Source organism: Vulpes lagopus, chromosome 8 (assembly GCF_018345385.1).
Source record: "Vulpes lagopus strain Blue_001 chromosome 8, ASM1834538v1, whole genome shotgun sequence".
Classification (NCBI taxonomy): Eukaryota; Metazoa; Chordata; class Mammalia; order Carnivora; family Canidae; genus Vulpes; species Vulpes lagopus.
Genome location: NC_054831.1, coordinates 61,701,114 through 61,718,901, shown reverse-complemented (window position 1 = coordinate 61,718,901; position 17,788 = coordinate 61,701,114). Strand labels below are relative to the sequence as shown.

General features: G+C 34.5%; 1 protein-coding gene across 2 annotated transcripts in view; it reads right to left on the bottom strand.

Annotated features, from left to right (window-relative positions):
* The window catches only part of PLXDC2 (plexin domain containing 2), a 451,801-nt gene that overhangs the window by 48,582 nt on the left and 385,431 nt on the right, over positions 1-17,788 (bottom strand). For both annotated transcript variants that reach the window (XM_041765805.1, XM_041765806.1), the window contains 2 exons: positions 12,341-12,491; positions 10,886-10,924 (listed from right to left, as the gene is read on the bottom strand). In XM_041765805.1, the coding sequence (XP_041621739.1) occupies positions 10,886-10,924; positions 12,341-12,491 (190 nt within the window). The remainder of the gene's footprint in view (positions 1-10,885; positions 10,925-12,340; positions 12,492-17,788) is intronic.

Sequence of the window (17,788 nt, the reverse complement as noted above, 5' to 3'; positions counted from 1 at the left end):
TTACAAACCATAGGACCCTAAACAGATTACATAAATCCCAGTGCTTCCTGCCTCAGGAGTAAAATGGGATTACAATAGTACGTTCTTCATAGGGTGCGGTAAAGATTAAATGAGATGACATACAAAACCCTTAGAAAAGTGCCTGGCATCCAGAAACAGCCCAGTCATTGCTAGATAATTTTATCACTATTAGCAACTACATGGGAAGGTTCTAAGAATAATTTAAAGCAAAACATGAATCAAATAATCAGATGTGTTGAATTTTATGTCTACTAATTAGAGAAGCTGGTTCACTAAGGTTAAGCCTTTTTCCTTTCTAAATTTAGTTGAGAATTTCAAGAAGCTTGGAAGATTCATGAGATCTTTCAAAAAATTGTTATCTAGTTTAGGAGAAACACATTAAAATTTCTCTCTTTTAAAGGAGATAAAATTGCAGCTTTGGAAAGCACAGATCTTAAGTGTACAATAGAACAAAATTTAATAATTTTCATGTCCCCAGAAAGTTTCCTTTCTCCCTTTCCAGTCAATTCTAACCACAGCCCACCTCATGATGGCCAACCACTATGCTGATTTCTATTGTAGTAGATTAATTTCACCTGTATTGATTTCATACAAACTGAATCATGTACTGTATGTACTCTGTAGTGATTGGCTCTTTTTGCCTAACATGATGTTTTCCAGAAGTATCTGTGTCATTGCATGTATCACTAGTTTGTTCTTTATTTCTGCTGAATAGTTGTCCACTGTACGGATATACTCAATTTGTTTATTTTTCTATTGCCAAACATCTGGACTATTTTCAGTTATTGGCAATTATGAATAAAGTTGTATGAATATTCTTGTAAATGTTTTTATGGATATGTTTTTTCTTGGATAAATACATGGAAGTGGAATTTCTGGATCAAAAGGAAGATACATGTTTAGCTTTATAGAATTGTTAGTTTTCCAAAGTGATTTTACTATAGCATACTCTGATTAGCAATGTAAAAGACTTGTGGTGCACCATATCCTCATCAGTATTAGCGTTCTGTCTTTTTGGGTGTTAAACATTGTCATGTGTGTAACATAACTCACTGAGGCTCTTGCTTTCTTAAAAGTCAGTCTGATAATCTATGCTTTTAATAGGAATGATTATTCTCTTTACATTTAGTGTAATTATTGGTACAGCTGGATTTGATCTACTTTTCTATTTTAATTCTCTCCATTTTTCCTCCTCTCTTGTCTTCTTCTGCCTAAACAAGTATTTCTTAGAATTTCATTTAAATTTAGCTCTACATTTTTTGTACTTTTTCTTTAGTGGTTGCTGAACATGATGTTCACATGTGTTAAAGTCACTTATGGTTGAAATTTAATCAAGTTTTTAATTCATTACTGTAACAAATAATAACATTTGGTCACAGAAACTTACAGCACTATTATACTTCAATGTTAAATAAGGACTCCTGCCTTCACTACCCATGATACAGGTAAAATCTTGCATGGTATTACTTGAGCATGCAGGAAATAACTAAGGTGAAAATTAGTCTTAATGGAAAAGCAAGTCATTGAAAACCCACCTGTTGAAAAGGATTAAATTTACCATCGAATGAATTAAACTACTTTCTTTAATCATTATATCTTTTTAAAAATAGTATATCTTTCCTCCCTTCCTTCCTTCCTTCTTCAACTAGATCAGCATATTACATGAGAAATAAGCCTTGGCAATTGAAGCACACATGAAAAAATTTAGTATTTAAGCACACATGAAAAAAATTAGTATTTAAGAATGTTTGCCAAGGTCAGTGGGCTCCAAATACTTAGGCAGGCCCTTTACACTTTAATAGAAGCCCCTTTTTTCATTACCCTTGGAAATGTTTTATGGGTTCTTTCAACTCCTAGGTACCATACTCTGACCTCTCACACTTACGTTCCCTATATTACTTTGTCTCCTCTACACTGAGAAAGAAGAAAGCTCAAATGAATTTCTCTCAACTTCTCCCTCCCACCTAACTCCTCTCATCCATGCTGACTGACCACTCCCTACTTGCAGACATATCAAAACACTCTTGGCCATCTTTCAGCTCTTTTCTTTTACTTCTTTCTACTCAATATCTGTAACCTGTAAATAGGCTCCTAAAATAAAATGACATCATAAACAACAGAAGTCTCTACTTTCCTTTTCACTGAACTTCTTGAAAAAGTAGCCTGCCTTTGTTGAGTTCAATTTCCCTATTGCCCGTGAATTTCTCAAATTCTATCTAGGGATTGTGTGTGTAACTGTGCATTGTAGAACTGTCCAACAAATGCTAATATATTACCTAAACTAATGGTCATTTTTCTGTTCTTTTTTCTCCTTTCTATTTTTCTTTCTTTCTTTCTTTCTTTCTTTCTTTCTTTCTTTCTTTCTTTCTTTTCTCTCTCTCTCTTTCTTTCTTTTCTTTCTTTCTTTCTTTCTTTCTTTCTTTCTTTCTTTCTTTCTTTCTTTCTTTCTTTCTTTCTTTCTTTCCTTCTCTTGGCCTGTCTAGAGCATTGCACTGTTCACTACTTCCTCCTGAAATTTTCTTCCCTTTGGTTTTTGTGATAACAGACTCTACTGATTTTCTTGCTATCTCTCTTTGCCATTTTCTAAACAAAACCTTGCATACTCCATTTAGTTCTGTGCTCTTTTCATTTTTATACCATCATTCTGTGATCTCATTCACTCTCCTAACTTCAACTGTCATTTCTATGCTGCTGATGCCTAAATTTATATCTTTTGCTTGTATTTCTCAAGTGAATTTCAGACTTGCATAGAAAAATGCCCACTGGACATCTTCATTTGGATGTTCCACAAATACTTCAACGTCAGTAAGTTCAAATTAAATTCATTGCCTCCATCCAAAACCTCTTCTGGTACTCTTCTGGTACCCCTATTAAACAGTAACATCATCCATCCATATGACTAAGTGCAAGGCCTGGGAGCCATCTTGGTTGCTTTCTATCACATAAATCACACATCCAATCAGATATTAGTTATGTAGCTTCACTTCATTATAAAGTGCTTCCCATGTCCAGTTTCTCTTCTTTATTCCTACTATCAACCATTACTCTGGCCTTTCAGTATTTCTTTTATGGATTACTAGTACAATCTCCTACGTGGTTTCCTGGCCTCAGGCTTACTCCTTTCCCCTCTGTTCCCCACAATCCCTCAAGAATGACCTATTAAACATGTAAAACTTTTCATGGCACTCTCCTGTCTAAATGTTGTCAATGGTTCCCAATATTTCTGGATAAGATTTAGATTCTCTTGCCTGGCATAAAAGGCTATGAGTGCTAAAGCCCCTACTTATCTCTCAATCTCACCATCCTTTACCATCTGTGTACATCTTTACCCTAGCCAAATAAGATGTGGTGATTCTTTAGTTACTCAAAAAGATCTTGATGTCTCATGCTACTGAACTTCTGTCTTTGCTGATCCCTCTGCTGAAGTGTCATTTTTCTGTCCCTTTTCTACACAAATCCTATGTATACTTCAAAACTTGGATCAAGTATCTCTCTTGAGAATCTTTCTCATTATTTTAGCTTTCTTTAAATGACTTTTCTCTGCCTTCACAGCTTTCCCTGAGTCTATTGTACTTTCTCACCACATTTAATTATTGGTTTATTTCTTTATGTCATCCCACTAGTACACTTGCTTCTTTACGGCAAGTACCAGTCTTTTTTACCTTTGTATCTCCATCATTTACCAATGGGCCAGGCACACAGTATTTAAGAAATGTTTCCCGAATAAATGACATCAAGTCTAATCATATCAACATAAGAGTTAATTTTCTAGTGACATATATATTAGCAGCACAAGGCAATTAACTATGATCATCACTAGATAAGTCATACTAAAAAATTTGTAATAACTTTTTACACATTTGCCCCAGGAAGGGTAACAAGAAATATTGGGTAACACAAAAACTGCTCTTGAGGCCTCTCATAAATCACAGGTTCCAAAATATAATGGTATATGGGAGCTTCTTTCTTCTAACAAGAGATTCCCAAGGCTAGGTTTCTGACAAAAAGAGGGTAGATAGAAAATTATATAGGAGATGAGCACAGAAAAGAAGGTGTGTATCAATCAGAGAAAGATATAGAATAAAACATTTTGTCAAAGGCAAATGGAAAGTGTATTTGGAGGTACCTCTTTAAAACCATGTATCCATGTGTCTCCTAAGAGGTTCTGCTATATCATTTTGTTTTATGTCCTATCCTCAGCACAAACTCTTTATTTTTTTTATTTTTTATTTTTTTAGCACAAACTCTTTAAATTCTATCTACAAATCAACATAAAAAGGAAAAATTATATTCCAAAGTGATTTTCTTTTTCTTTTCCTATGCTGGAAAATGATTTTTAAACTATTAGATTGAACCATGAAATTGCAATTTTTGTAGGTCAAAATGGTAAAAAAACAAAACAACAACAACAAAAAACAACAAAAAGCAATTTCACATGGTTCAGCAAAATATAGAAAGTGTAATTATCTTTACTAAAATAATTTTGCAACAGCTAAAGTGGACTAATTTTTTATTAATGATATAACAGACATAATGCTTTAGGGTCCCCTATCATTGCTGAGCAAGATGCATTCTCTACATGGAGACAGAGATAATTTGTTGTCATCAATTAAAATGTTTTATGGGAGTCATGAGATATAGGTGAGTAACAATGGGTAGATTCAGAGTAAGATATGTCACTCTTACTTTGGGGACTCTGACACAAAGAAATGAAGAATTCACTTAATTCCTGATACTCAGAGTGTGGTCTGTGAACTGGTGGTGTCTGCATAATCTGAGAGCTTTTAGAAATGCAATGTCAAGGTTTGGGTTCTATCCTAAAACTATTATAGCAGAAAACACATTTTACTAGACTCCCTCTTCACCCAGTGATTCTGATGCTCCTTAATATTTATGAAGCATTGAATCAAAACACTTGTTCACAGGTCAACTTTACATGGGATCACCTGCAGGGTTAAAAAATATTGATGCCTGAATCCCCGCTCCAGAGGTTCAAATTTAATTGGTGTAAAGAACAGTCTGACCACTGGGGTTTTTATAAACTGGAATAATAAAATTAGATGAGAATAACCAGGTCATTCTAATGTACAAAAAAAGTTGGGATCCACTACTTTGGATGCAATTTTAGGAAAGAAACTCTTAATCCTAGGGGATATTCAAAATCACATTCTGCAGTATTAGACATTTTCACTATTATGGCACACATATACTTAGAATAGACTTAGTGCTACCATGAAAAGTAGCCAAACAAAGCAAAAGATAAAAACCAAATGTCAAGATACTTTACAGTTTTTAGAAACAGAACGTGATAGATATTCAATAGCCCGTCAAAAGGAAATAACAGTTTCTCTTTCTTTACAAGACTATGATCTATGTGAAAGAAGTAGATGAAAAAAATAGCAAGGGAAGGTGGGGGAAAATGAAAGATATGTTACTTTGATGATTTATGTATTAAAGTCAAAAAACAATTCGACTGAATGATAAATGAAACACTAGACACTTGATCTGTCACTACGGACTAGGTAATAAAAATATAACCTTAGATGTATTCTAGTGAAAAAGTCAGAACAACGTTCTAACATTTTATCTTTGGATGAAAAGTCTTGGGATATGTTCAGAAACAAGAAACTAAACACAACAGAATCAGAATTTATACCAGCCATTTCATAGTAGCTTATTCAAAGTATATCTGTATTTCCTCCTGGATATCAACCACTTTGCAGATTTGTATCTCAGAATTAACTCAATCATGTTCTGCACACTGCTTAATGTAGCTATTCCAGCATCTCTTTGTTGGGAACACCACCTTCTGAGTCAAGAATGCAGCCTTTCAGAAACCAGGTGGAGCAAAAATCATAGCAATATGAATAAATGACAAGCACAGTGCCATCTGCATAATACATTAATGCACTCTGGAATGCTGTTACATTTATTTTTTATTTTTTAATTATTTTTTTTTAGAGAGGGGAAAGAGTGAAAGAGGGGCAGAGGGGAAAGGGAGAGAGAGAATCCTTATGCAGGCTCCATGCCCAGCAGACAGCCTGACTTGGAGCTCAATCTCATAACCCAGAGAGCTCATGACTGGAGCTAACATCAGAAGTTGAATGCTCAACTGACTGAGCCACCCAGGCACCCCTCAGTCAACACATTTTAAATAATAAAATCAAATCAGAAGATTTTAGAGCTTAAAATAATTTTAACATCTGCAGTGTAGCAGAATGGTACAATTCAATTTGCCCAACTGAGTTGAATCTGGTTGAAGATTTTACTTCTTAATTAAAGGACCCTGCCATTGATCCAACTTGCAAACTTCTTTTCAGCTGTAGATATAATTTTATCCGGCTAGCATCTTGAAGACATTTACATTTCTATTTAGGTGGTGAGTGTCATTTGGAAGCAACCTAATCAAATGCCAAAGAAGGAATTTAATAGTTATACCTACAATAATATATAACTAGGTCATTCCTTAGAAATGTTACTCCTCTAATAAGTTTTTGCTAGGATTTGGAAACCCAAGAAAGTGATTTTTAAATGTTTGTAATCATTATTCACAGAAATACATATATTTAAAAAACACACTGTAGAAACCCCTTCATGGTAAATTAAACCTGAATTTCTAGAGAAACCTAGAAGCCTGAAAGAATTTTAAATTAGATTTGAACATAAACACAGAGTAGCCCTGTAGTTTGGAGAACACATGGCTGTGATTCAGACCACTACTCAGTTACCAGGAAAATCAATGCGTTGTGATTTTGATAGAAATGATAAAATGGAAACTACTGCGTAATCACACAGGAAAACACTTCTAAACACTTATAAGTATGATCAGTTATTACAGATAAGGAAAAATAATATAGTAAGAGTAAGTAAAATCCTTTATGGTGGCATTTCCTTTTTTGCAGCTTGATTGTAAGAGATCTGTACTATAAGAGAACAGTAATACTGAGAGGTTGTCAGGACTTGGAGTCTGTATTAAGGAATCTCTATTATTAAATAGAGTCACACCCCAGGTGTGCCACATTCTAGCCAGGTAACATAACCCTTCTGTACCTTCATTTCCTCAGCTATAAAGTGAGAATAATAATAGGATCAGCTCACAGGGGTGTTGCATGAATTAAATTAGGTAAATACATTACAGCATTTAGAACACTGCTAAGGAATATAGTAAACACTCAACACATACTTCTTTTTCCTCCTCTTTTTCTTTTTATCCTCCCCTTCCTCCAACTATTTTTTTTTTCTCCTCCAACTATTTGGAGATAGTTGTATAGCTGGAGATAAAATGCTATCTTTAAATTGGCTCTTCTTTTTTTTAAAGATTTATTTATTTATTCATGAGACACACACACACACAGAGGCAGACATAGGCAGAGGGAGAAGCAGGCTCTATGCAGGGAGTCCGGTGTGGGACTTGATCCTGGGATTCCAGGATCATGCCCTGAGCCAAAGGCAGATGCTTAACCACTGAGCCACCCAGGGGTCCCTAAATTGGCTCTTCTAAGTTTTTGTATTCCACCATCCACAATCAATCCATGCTATACCTCACCAAGGGGGGTGTGCACCCATTAGATAGATACCATTCTCTTTGTTTAGGTTTTCTCACGTTCTTGTCTCCAAAATTGTACATAGGTCTTAAAATTTCCACTCAACCCTTAAGCCTAATAAAACTTCCCCAACCCAAAAACTAGCCTCAAACTTCTAGAAGCTCTACCTTGTTCTACTCTAAAGGTAGCAGGAAACTCAATTCACAATTGAAGATTCATCAAGAGTGATTTAGTAGACTGGAACTCAGTTTTGGATCCTGTGAATGAGAAACTCTGTTGTGTGCCTTTGGTGACCAGCCGCTCAGAAGTGTTTTCTACTCTCATATCAAAAATGAATGAAAATCTCCTGGAAAGCGAATGTATAATCATGTCAGCTATGGATTTCACAGAAAATCAACTATTTTAACCCAAAGAAATGTTCCAGAAAGACTGAGAGCCAAGGTAATCCAATATCTAAAAGCAGCATCATTAGCTTCTAGCTACATACTGACTATTTTGAAAAATGTCACCCTTTTTTTTCCAGAAAAGTACAGACCCTTAAATTAAAATGCTTTTAGAAAAAAAATAATAAAATGCTTTTACAAACAGCAAATTAAATGAAATTAAATCAAGAAATAAAATGTGCTAAATTTCTTTGCAACAATACATAGCAAATTACAAAAATTTATTAGCTTGCTTTTAAAAAAATTCTCAATAAATGTGAGAAAACATTTACATTAGGCATCCTTTTTCATTATTAGCTCCATCTTGCAAAAATGTTTACCTGGATGGGGAAAGGGAGGACAATTCCGAATTCTGTTTTCAACATGTTTAATCAACTAATCAAGTTAGATTTAAATTGGCAATTCTTCCTTGCATCTTCAAATTCCATAAGATAAAAACAATGAAAGCATGCAATCTTAATGAAGGTGCTATAAAAAGTAATGTGTAATTTCCCTTAAGTACTGTTTTGAAAGAACTTTTTTTTTTAAAGATTTTATTTATTTACTTGAGAGAGAGAGAGAGAGAGAGAGAGAATGAGAGAGAATGGATCCCAGGACCCAGATATCATGACCTGGGCTAAAGACAAATGCTTAATCGACTGACCCACCGAGGTGCCCTGAAGGAACATTTATCTTAATTCTGGTTAGGTTGGTCTGCTCTGACTGTACTTTTAGAAAAAGTGCTTCATAAACAACCCTATACATGAAATGAGTTCCAGTATTTAGACACAGCTAAAGTCTTATTGCAATATTTTGGAATTCTGGGGGATACATGCTGCATGTTAATGATCTAATTATCATCTGAAAAGTCAACAGTCTATTTCTCTAGGATAACAAAAATGAAAAATGTCTTCCATTTACATCAGGAACTTATTTCACTTGACTTGCCAACATCATAAGGTAGTTCTAACGCACTGCATTAAGAAAATCTTCAAAGTTCTAGGATTCTTTGCTTTGCTGCACTAAACAAAACTAAGGATTTTCCTTGGAATAATTGGTAATATTTTAGGGAACGATTTCCCAAAGTGTATTTCACAAAACATTAAGTCCACGAGATGAAACTTATAGAGAGGTTTTATGACCAAATTGTCAAGAAATTCCAGATACTAAATCTTTATCATTATTTTGAAGTTTCTTTAGAATATATGCTCCTTTAACGCAGGGGATTTGGCTAAGTTTTGTTCACTTATGATGGCTCCAAGCATGTAACAGTGTCCTGCACTTAGGCATTTGGCAGGAATTAATGAATGAATAAACAAACGAACATTAAAAGTTTTGAACAGGAAAGAAACTTCTTTAATTTCCTTTCATCCAGAGTATCTCATAGCTATTTATTCACATGAATCTTTTGATTTTTCTGTAACCATTACAGAATATTTATTCTAAATATTTAGAAAAAAGAGAAAAGAAAGCATAGAAATGAAACCACTACCCACCTTAAGCATTAAATGTAACAAATATAACAGAGGTCTCTTAGGAACCTCTCCTCCATTTCATTCATGTCATACTATTCTCCCTCAAATAAGGTAATATCTTACTTTGGTGTTTAAAACTTCTGTTCACATGAAGCTAAGTGCATGCTGCTCTGAGAAATTCTGAACTGGGGAACTGTTAAAGTCCTCTCAAATGCTAAGATTTTAACTTATTTCTAGTTTGCATATATGTTGCAAATGGTCATCTGTAAACATCCATTTATATCATTAATAGAATAATAAGTAAGGAATCAATGAAATAAAACATTATGAGACAGACCTAAGGCAATGGATAATTGATGTAATAATGATTATATGAAGAGGCTAAGCAGCTTATCTTTCAAATGGTTTGATATGAAATTTAAATATACATATGGTATATATATCTTATCATACAGTCACCTAAGAAAACATCAAAGTTTTGAAGTATTTGTTACGTATCCCAGGCTGAGTAATTTAGAAACTATTCCCTACTGTTACTAAAAGAAAAAAAATCCCTTTAAAAAAAATCTCATTTTGACTTACTTACAAAATCAGCTGGGGCTGCAAAAGTAAAACTGTGTCTAGATTAATGTCACAGTGTGGCCACATTTGCATAAAAGAGGCTGCTAAGAAGAGGATCACCTCGCCTTCTTGAGTTGAATAAACAATTAATGATAAAAAAATCTCTTCTATCAAGATCCAGGAAACTATGATAGAGAAGCACATATGAGCTAACATAGTTTAATAGAAAAAGAACTACTTTTAAAAATTTAGGCAATATTTTATATTAGGCAATATTCACAGTCTTATTTCGGTAAAACTTTTTTTCCTCCAATTTTCAAGCACCATTATAGTTAGCTGTAAATTGTCTTAGAAAAATGTGAAGTATGTAACCACCTAAATGTTCTTTTTGCATATTTAATTTTTGTCCCTTGCTTCACATAAAAGATAAAAAGGCCTATGAGGTATATTTCCATATTGTTCTATTTCTTAGTTTTATTTATAAAGAATATTGAGTATTCAACTTAAAGGGGAAAAAATCCATTTGAACCCGATACCTGTGCTGTGTAGGTACTCAAATACAATTAAACTCAGCAATAGTGCACAAAAGAAGAGCAACATGTGTGGATAAATTTTCACTTAATAATTGGTCATTGGTGTCCTGCAGTTTTACAGGCAAACACACAGATTCAAATTTCATTCCACCATTGAAACCATGTCAATTTTCAAGGCAAGCATTAAATTCTTCCCATGTTATATATCAACAGAGATTGAAATACAACCTCACTCTATATTAGAAGCCCACAAATCCTTTTTCATATTTAAACAAATGAAATTAATTAGTATCTAAAGATATTAATAAAAGAAAAATATCAATTCCTACCTCCATTATCTTTTAGATGTAGTGCTATCTTGGTATCATCTGGAAAAGAAATTCAAAGTTATTGTAACAAAAATAATTTTTAATGGTGCATAAATCTGATGACTAGTAATTGTCTACTAATGCCTTTTCATAGCAGGAATAGATTTCAATATCTTAATTTTCAGTGCAATGAGAGCAAAGTGCTAGTTTACATGAGGTAGTACTAAGATTTCTTACTAAGATTGTTAAGATCACAACCTTAGTAAAGTATTATAAGATTTTTAAGATCTTGGGAAAAGTACAGTTATAATTTTAACTTAAAATGCACTATTTTTAATTTTCTAAAGTAACTTACTGTAATTAAACTCTAGTTATGGCCTTCTTTATTCATTTTAAAAAATAAAGATCAAGAGAATTCCAAATTAATTAGAATAGATCTTTCAATATTTACAAATTTAACTTCAAAAGTTAAATGCTTATTTATTGCTAATAAATATGACCAAAACCATATATGAAAAGACCACGCCCATAATGAACAAAAGGAACAAATCAGCATGCCTTTTTTTTTTTTTTTTTTCAGTGATTATATTTTAGTCTAAAGAATAAGATTCAAATTTAAGGGATATTTTCACAGGGTAGGATTCAACTACAGAAATATTTCACAGGCTATATAAACAACCCAAAATAATATGGATTAAAATATAACGTTGGTTTTAAAAGCAATAGAATGTATTTAGCAGCTGTCCTCATATCATTTTATAACTTTATTCCAGTTAACTTTTTCCAATATCCAATTAAATTTCAATTAAAAGCAAAACTTTCAAGTTTAATTTATTATTCAAATGAAAGCAAGGTTTATGACCCTAAATAAGTAAGACCATTTTTCTCCCTCAAAGCTTACTCTTGGCCAACTAGCCTCATTTTTCTCCTTAGGGGTACGACTCAGGATAAATGCCTATATTTTGGCTGATATACCTTCTTCCCCCAATGAGTTGTGCCTATGTATTCTCTAGTATTTTTGTCTTCCCTGGTAGAGGAAATGTTTTTTAAGACAATTTCTGTGACACACACAGTGCCCCTCTATAGATTATAGACAAACACATTTTATTGTCTGTATTAAGGTAAATATTAGAACTGTGTATAAATAGAATTACCTATTTTCTCCATATGCATTTTGCCTTTCTCTCCTGTGACTGAAATGCTGAATTCAGTTACAATACAATTTAGCAATACAAAAGGACATCTCTATTTCTTTTTTTAGGGAGGACAAAGAGCCAGGATCATAGTAAAAGCTAAATCTTAATAAAAGGCATTATACATTAAAAGAATCCCAACACATATTTTTATTCCATAATAATTTTGTCTTTTCCCCCTTAGAAATACAATTTGCCAAAGAATTACTTTCCTTCTAGAGAACTACTCCTGCACATGTCAACTTTTCTTCCCTCAGAAAAAGAGCAAAAATATCTAGAGTACCTTCTGTGGGCAGGCTGGTGGGCAGCTGGGATGTCACTGCTCTTCTGGTGGTCGTTAAGACCCTGAATTTTGTGGTTGTTGCTTGTACAGTTGTGGTGGTTTGAGAAGAACTTTCCATTGGCTCTGTGTTCTCACACATCTTCTCTTTGGACTAATAAGAGAAACAAATGAGAAAACTTAAGAGTGATTGTACATGCATTTTAAAAAGTCACATCAAATAAGTTGGGTTGTGAAACACAAAAGGCTCTCAGATCAAGATGAGGAAGCAGTTATTTTTGTATAGGGCAGTATTTGTAGATTATAATAATTTACAAAGTATACAAAAGATGAGGAAAAAACTGGATATAGCAAAGCATTTCCACCTTCAGATACTTGGATTTCATCATTCCTGCAGTTAACCTCTCACATTACTCTTTATCTTGCCCCACATTTTATACCAATTTATTTATAAAAGACATGATGTCAAGAGGGAGAAGTTCATACAAGAAGAAAATGTGCGCATAAAGAGAAGATTGAAAACACGGTTATGGATGTGGAGAAAGAACGCAATTCAAACCGGTAATGTTAAATATTAAAAGTTTGGTAAATGCTCCATATTACTTTATTCTTTCAAAAAGAATCCATCACAGGTTCAAAGAATATTTAAAAGTTTTGTTTTCTTTTATGAACTATTCAAAACCAGTCAAGCAAAAGATTGAATGGCTCTCCTGTAATCATTTAGCTTATTTCTCCCTAGCAGAGCTAGACTGAAGATACCAGGAAAAGATGCATATTTTATTTTTTATTTAGAGCCTGCAAAAATAAATACTCTGACCTTCAGCAGCAACGATCTCCAACACCCAAACTTTTATGGTTTAGAAGCTGCTGTTTGTCCTCACCTCTTTGTTCTTCAAAGGACTCTATCCTGTTGGTAGGTCTTAAGTGGAAGATAACTAGTCTGCACCTGGGCGGTACTCATCTCACTTTTGAAAATTATTACTAAATAAATTCCTTTTTTTTAAAATTAAAAACTTTATCTATTCATGAGAGACTCTCACACACACACAGAGAGAGAGAGAGAGAGGGAGAGAGAGAGAGAGAAAGAGAGGCAGAGACATAGGCAGAGGGAGAAGCAGGCTCCCTGCGAGGAGGCCAATGCAGGACTCAATCCCAAGATCTGGAGAGCATGCTCTGAGCGGAAGGCAGACTCAATCACTGAGCCATCGGGCATCCCTAAACCAATTCCGTTCTTAAACTTCTATTTGTCCTTAATGAAGTACACTGCACTAATCACTAATTCAGCAAAAGTTCCCAAGATGGCTTCCTTTTTTACTAATGGGATATGATACAGGTTTCTTCCTTACTTCAACTCCCAATATCCTAGGGGTCATTCAATTCTCCAAACATAGGTGCCCACATCTTTTCAGCCCCAGTGGCCAAATGGTCTCCTCGCTAACTCCACATCAGTTATCACCCCCACAGCTGGACCTCATCAGCAGATGGAGATAGTTTTGTTTGAGATCATAGATCCAGTTGTCCTCTTTACAGTCTTTCCACATATCTTTTTGCAGCTCCTTTGAACAGGAAGCCCAAGTGCAATGATTTTCACCCTTCAATCTCCTTCCCGCCTCACTTCAACCTCTCTTTTCAATTCCTTCAAATATCTTGCTCTGTTTTGCTTGTTTTTCCACAACACCCTTTCAGAAAATCCCCAATACCGAATGGAGTAAAAAAAAAAAAAAAAAAATCTGCCTCTTCCCTGCCTGTAACTAAGCCAGGAGCAGCTGGAGGACAATCACAGAGCCTCCTGACCCCCACTCCGACCACCGGGAATTCCATAAATGTACCTCCTGGGTCTCATCGGGCTTTCCGTGATGCTTGGCAACAGTGCCCTGCTTTGCTGGTATCCTCTGCCATCACTGTATCAATTTATTTTTCTTTTCCTTTTGTTTTAAAGATTTTATTTATTCATGAGAGACAAAGAGAGAGAGAGGCAGAGACACAGGCAGAGGGAGAAGCAGGCTCCATGCAGAAAGCCTGATGTGGGACTTGATCGGGGACTCCGGGATCACACCCTGGGCAGAAGGGAGGTGCTCAACCACTGAGCCACCCAAGTGTCCCCCTGTCCTATCAATTTCAAACCCTCTCCACTCTACTGAAAACTATAATCCCATAAAGCCTCTTGCAGTATTACCCCATGGGCTCACCTTTTATTTCCTTGATAAGAATCATCAGCAAGAACTCTACATTTCTTCACAAATCAGCATCCTTGCTTGAATCTATACTGACCTATCCCTCTTTCTTTCTGTGATAATGGATGGGTCTCAGTATTTATAGCTGTTCTCTCTACCTCTACTCTGGCCCAATTTGGCCCACTTACTCAGGTATGGTGAGTTTGCTCATTTAATGTCATCCTTTCTCTTCAATGTTTTCAATCTTGAGTTTTCTACTGCCTTGTTCCCATTAGCACTTAAACACACTTAAGTATGCCCAATCTTATTTTAAAAACTCAGTCCTCCTCCTCCTCCACAATGCATCCTGACGTTCCTCTACTTTTCCTTCCATTCAGTCATACTTCCAGAGAGATTGGTCTGCCCTGGTCTTCACAGACTCTCATTTCCCCCACTTATGAAAATGTATCCAATACAACCTTATTAAAATTTCTTATGCTGGTGGTTCTAATATCTCCTTATGCACAAAATCGTCTTTATTCTCCATATCTCATAGCATGTGACATAGCTGTCCACTTTCTAGTTTTGGGTTCTGTGACACATATTCTCACCAGTTTTCTGATAGCTTTCTATAACTCCTTTATTTCCTTTTAATTTTTGTCTATTATGTGTTCGTAATTCTTTTTTTTTAATTTTTTAAATTTTTATTTATTTATGATAGTCACACAGAGAGAGAGAGAGAGAGAGACAGAGACAGAGACACAGGCAGAGGGAGAAGCAGGCTCCATGCACTGGGAGCCTGATGTGGGATTCGATCCCGGGTCTCCAGGATCACGCCCTGGGCCAAAGGCAAGCGCCAAACCACTGCGCCACCCAGGGATCCCGTGTTCGTAATTCTTATAGATCTTTCCTGACTAATCTTTTTGCTATATGCATTCTCACTAGCAATTTTCACCCATGATTTCAATTCACATCTTTATGTTGATTTACATAAATCGATACCAACAATACACATCTCTCTCTTGGATTTCTGACCCAAATATTCATCTATTGACTTAACATATGCATGTGGGTGTCACAGACATCTCAAATTCAATACATCTCAAATGGAACTTGCCACATATTATTCTCCCCCTGTGTTTCTATTGTCAAAGACCAGTATTAGCAAACACTCTAATGTTTAAGGTAACATCCTGAACTTGTTTCACTTAGAGCAGTAAAGGCAGATTAAAGACTAAATGGTCCTCCTTCTACAAAACAAGTAGATTCTGGATAAAATGAATTTATCATTACTAGGATTTGCAGGAAGCAAAGAAAATCTCCAATGGTACATTTTTATTGTCTCTCCCCCAAAACAAAGCAAAAGCTATGTGCTATAGAGTAAGAGTCTGATACACATTAAGCAAGGTAAAAATGCAGGATTTTCCCAGAGGACAAGAAATGTTAAAACCCAATAGTGCTTCAAGGAGATCAAGCCTTGTGCCAGCAGGAGATGGCTGAGATAAATCTAAACATCTCCTCTCTATATTAAATAGGGACATATGGTATCCCCTAAAACTCTCAGGTTCTCATCAAACATTCTTTGGTGGAAAATACAATCTATTTAGGTCCCAGGGATTACCATGGAATAAGATCAAATAAAAATGCAATCCTAATTAAAGGACACAAAAAGAACAAGAAAACTGACAAAGTTAGCAAAAACAATGAACAACATATTTAAAATACCAAAATCTTAAGATATTGTGGTCATCCAATATAAGATACATAAAAATTATATATTAAATATTTAAAGAAATAAAATTTCAAATTGAACGAGTAACATAGACTAGAAAAATGTCTTGGCAGATTTAATAAAGTATAAACTTTAAATTCTAGAAATGAAAAATACTCTTTTTGACATTATTACTTCAATGAATATGTTTAATAGTGGATTAAACAAGATGAAGACAGAATTAATAAACTGGCAAGTTGATTCAGATATCTTGCCCTGTTTTGCTTGTTTTTCCACAACACCTTTTCAGAAAATCCCTACTGTTGATTTGTTTGATTTAAAGAAACTACCCAGGACAACACAGAGAAATAAGAAGATAGATGATATAAAAGAGGAGGTTAAAAGATACAAGGAAGTGATAAGAAGGTCAAGAGTATCTCCAAAGAGTCCAAAAGGTGAAAATAAAGAGGATAGAGAAAAGTCTGATTAAATACTACATTACTAAACTTGACACCCAATTGGTTAGAGAACACACATTCTTTTTGAGGACATGTAGATAATTTGCACAAATTGCCCATGTACTATTCCATGAACAAGTTCCAACGAATTTTGAAGATACATATACACAAAAACTAACCAGGAAATAAAAGATTGATTGATTTGGTACCTTAGATTGATAATAGATGTCAACTAAATAAAGTCATGGAGAAAATGAAAAGAGAAGGCAAAATCTGGGGAAGATACATACAACTGGAGATACCAGCTAAGTAAGAATACAACAAAAATAAATAAAAAGGTATAAAGGATAGTAAGAATCAAAACTTTCATTTTATAAAAAGATTTATTTGTTTATTTGAGAGAGAGAAAACAAAAGTGGGAGGGGGATGCCCCCCAAACTATTATTATTTCTAGATTATTACTTCCAAAACCTCATTATTTCTAGGTGATAAGATTGCTTATGTAGAGAGCCACCAAGTATCTTGATACATATTTTTAAAATAGTAAGAGAGTTTTATAAGGTGGCTATATATCAGACCTATTACGTCTGTTACATACTAGCAATGGATATTTACTGTCTGTAATAAAAAGAGAAAGATAATTACTCAATAGAAAAATCACAAAAAGATATGAAGAGGCATCTCACAGAAAAGGAAAGGCAGAAGGAGATACACAGAAGCCAAAAAGAATATGAAAATACATTCAATTTCTTTGATAATTGGTGAAATGCAAATGAAGTTCCTGATAAGATACCATTTTATACCCATTAGATTTGTAGAAATGAAGAAATCTGACAAAATCAGAGTTGTAGGGATCATGAAATAATGGGAGCCTGTTTGAGTTCCAGCATCGTGCTGGTAGTGGAACATGGATAAACTGGAAATAGTTTGACATTATCTTCCAAATTTGAGCATTTACCTAACTCACAATGACTAATTCTATTTTTAGGAATATTAGAGAAACTTGTGTCCATTTGATTCAGGAGATAAGCATAAGACACTTCTGTCAGAAGAAAAATCTTGAAACAAATGTCCATAAACCAAAGACTGAGTGAAGAAAATATGATTGTGAGAATGTAACCTCTAGTAA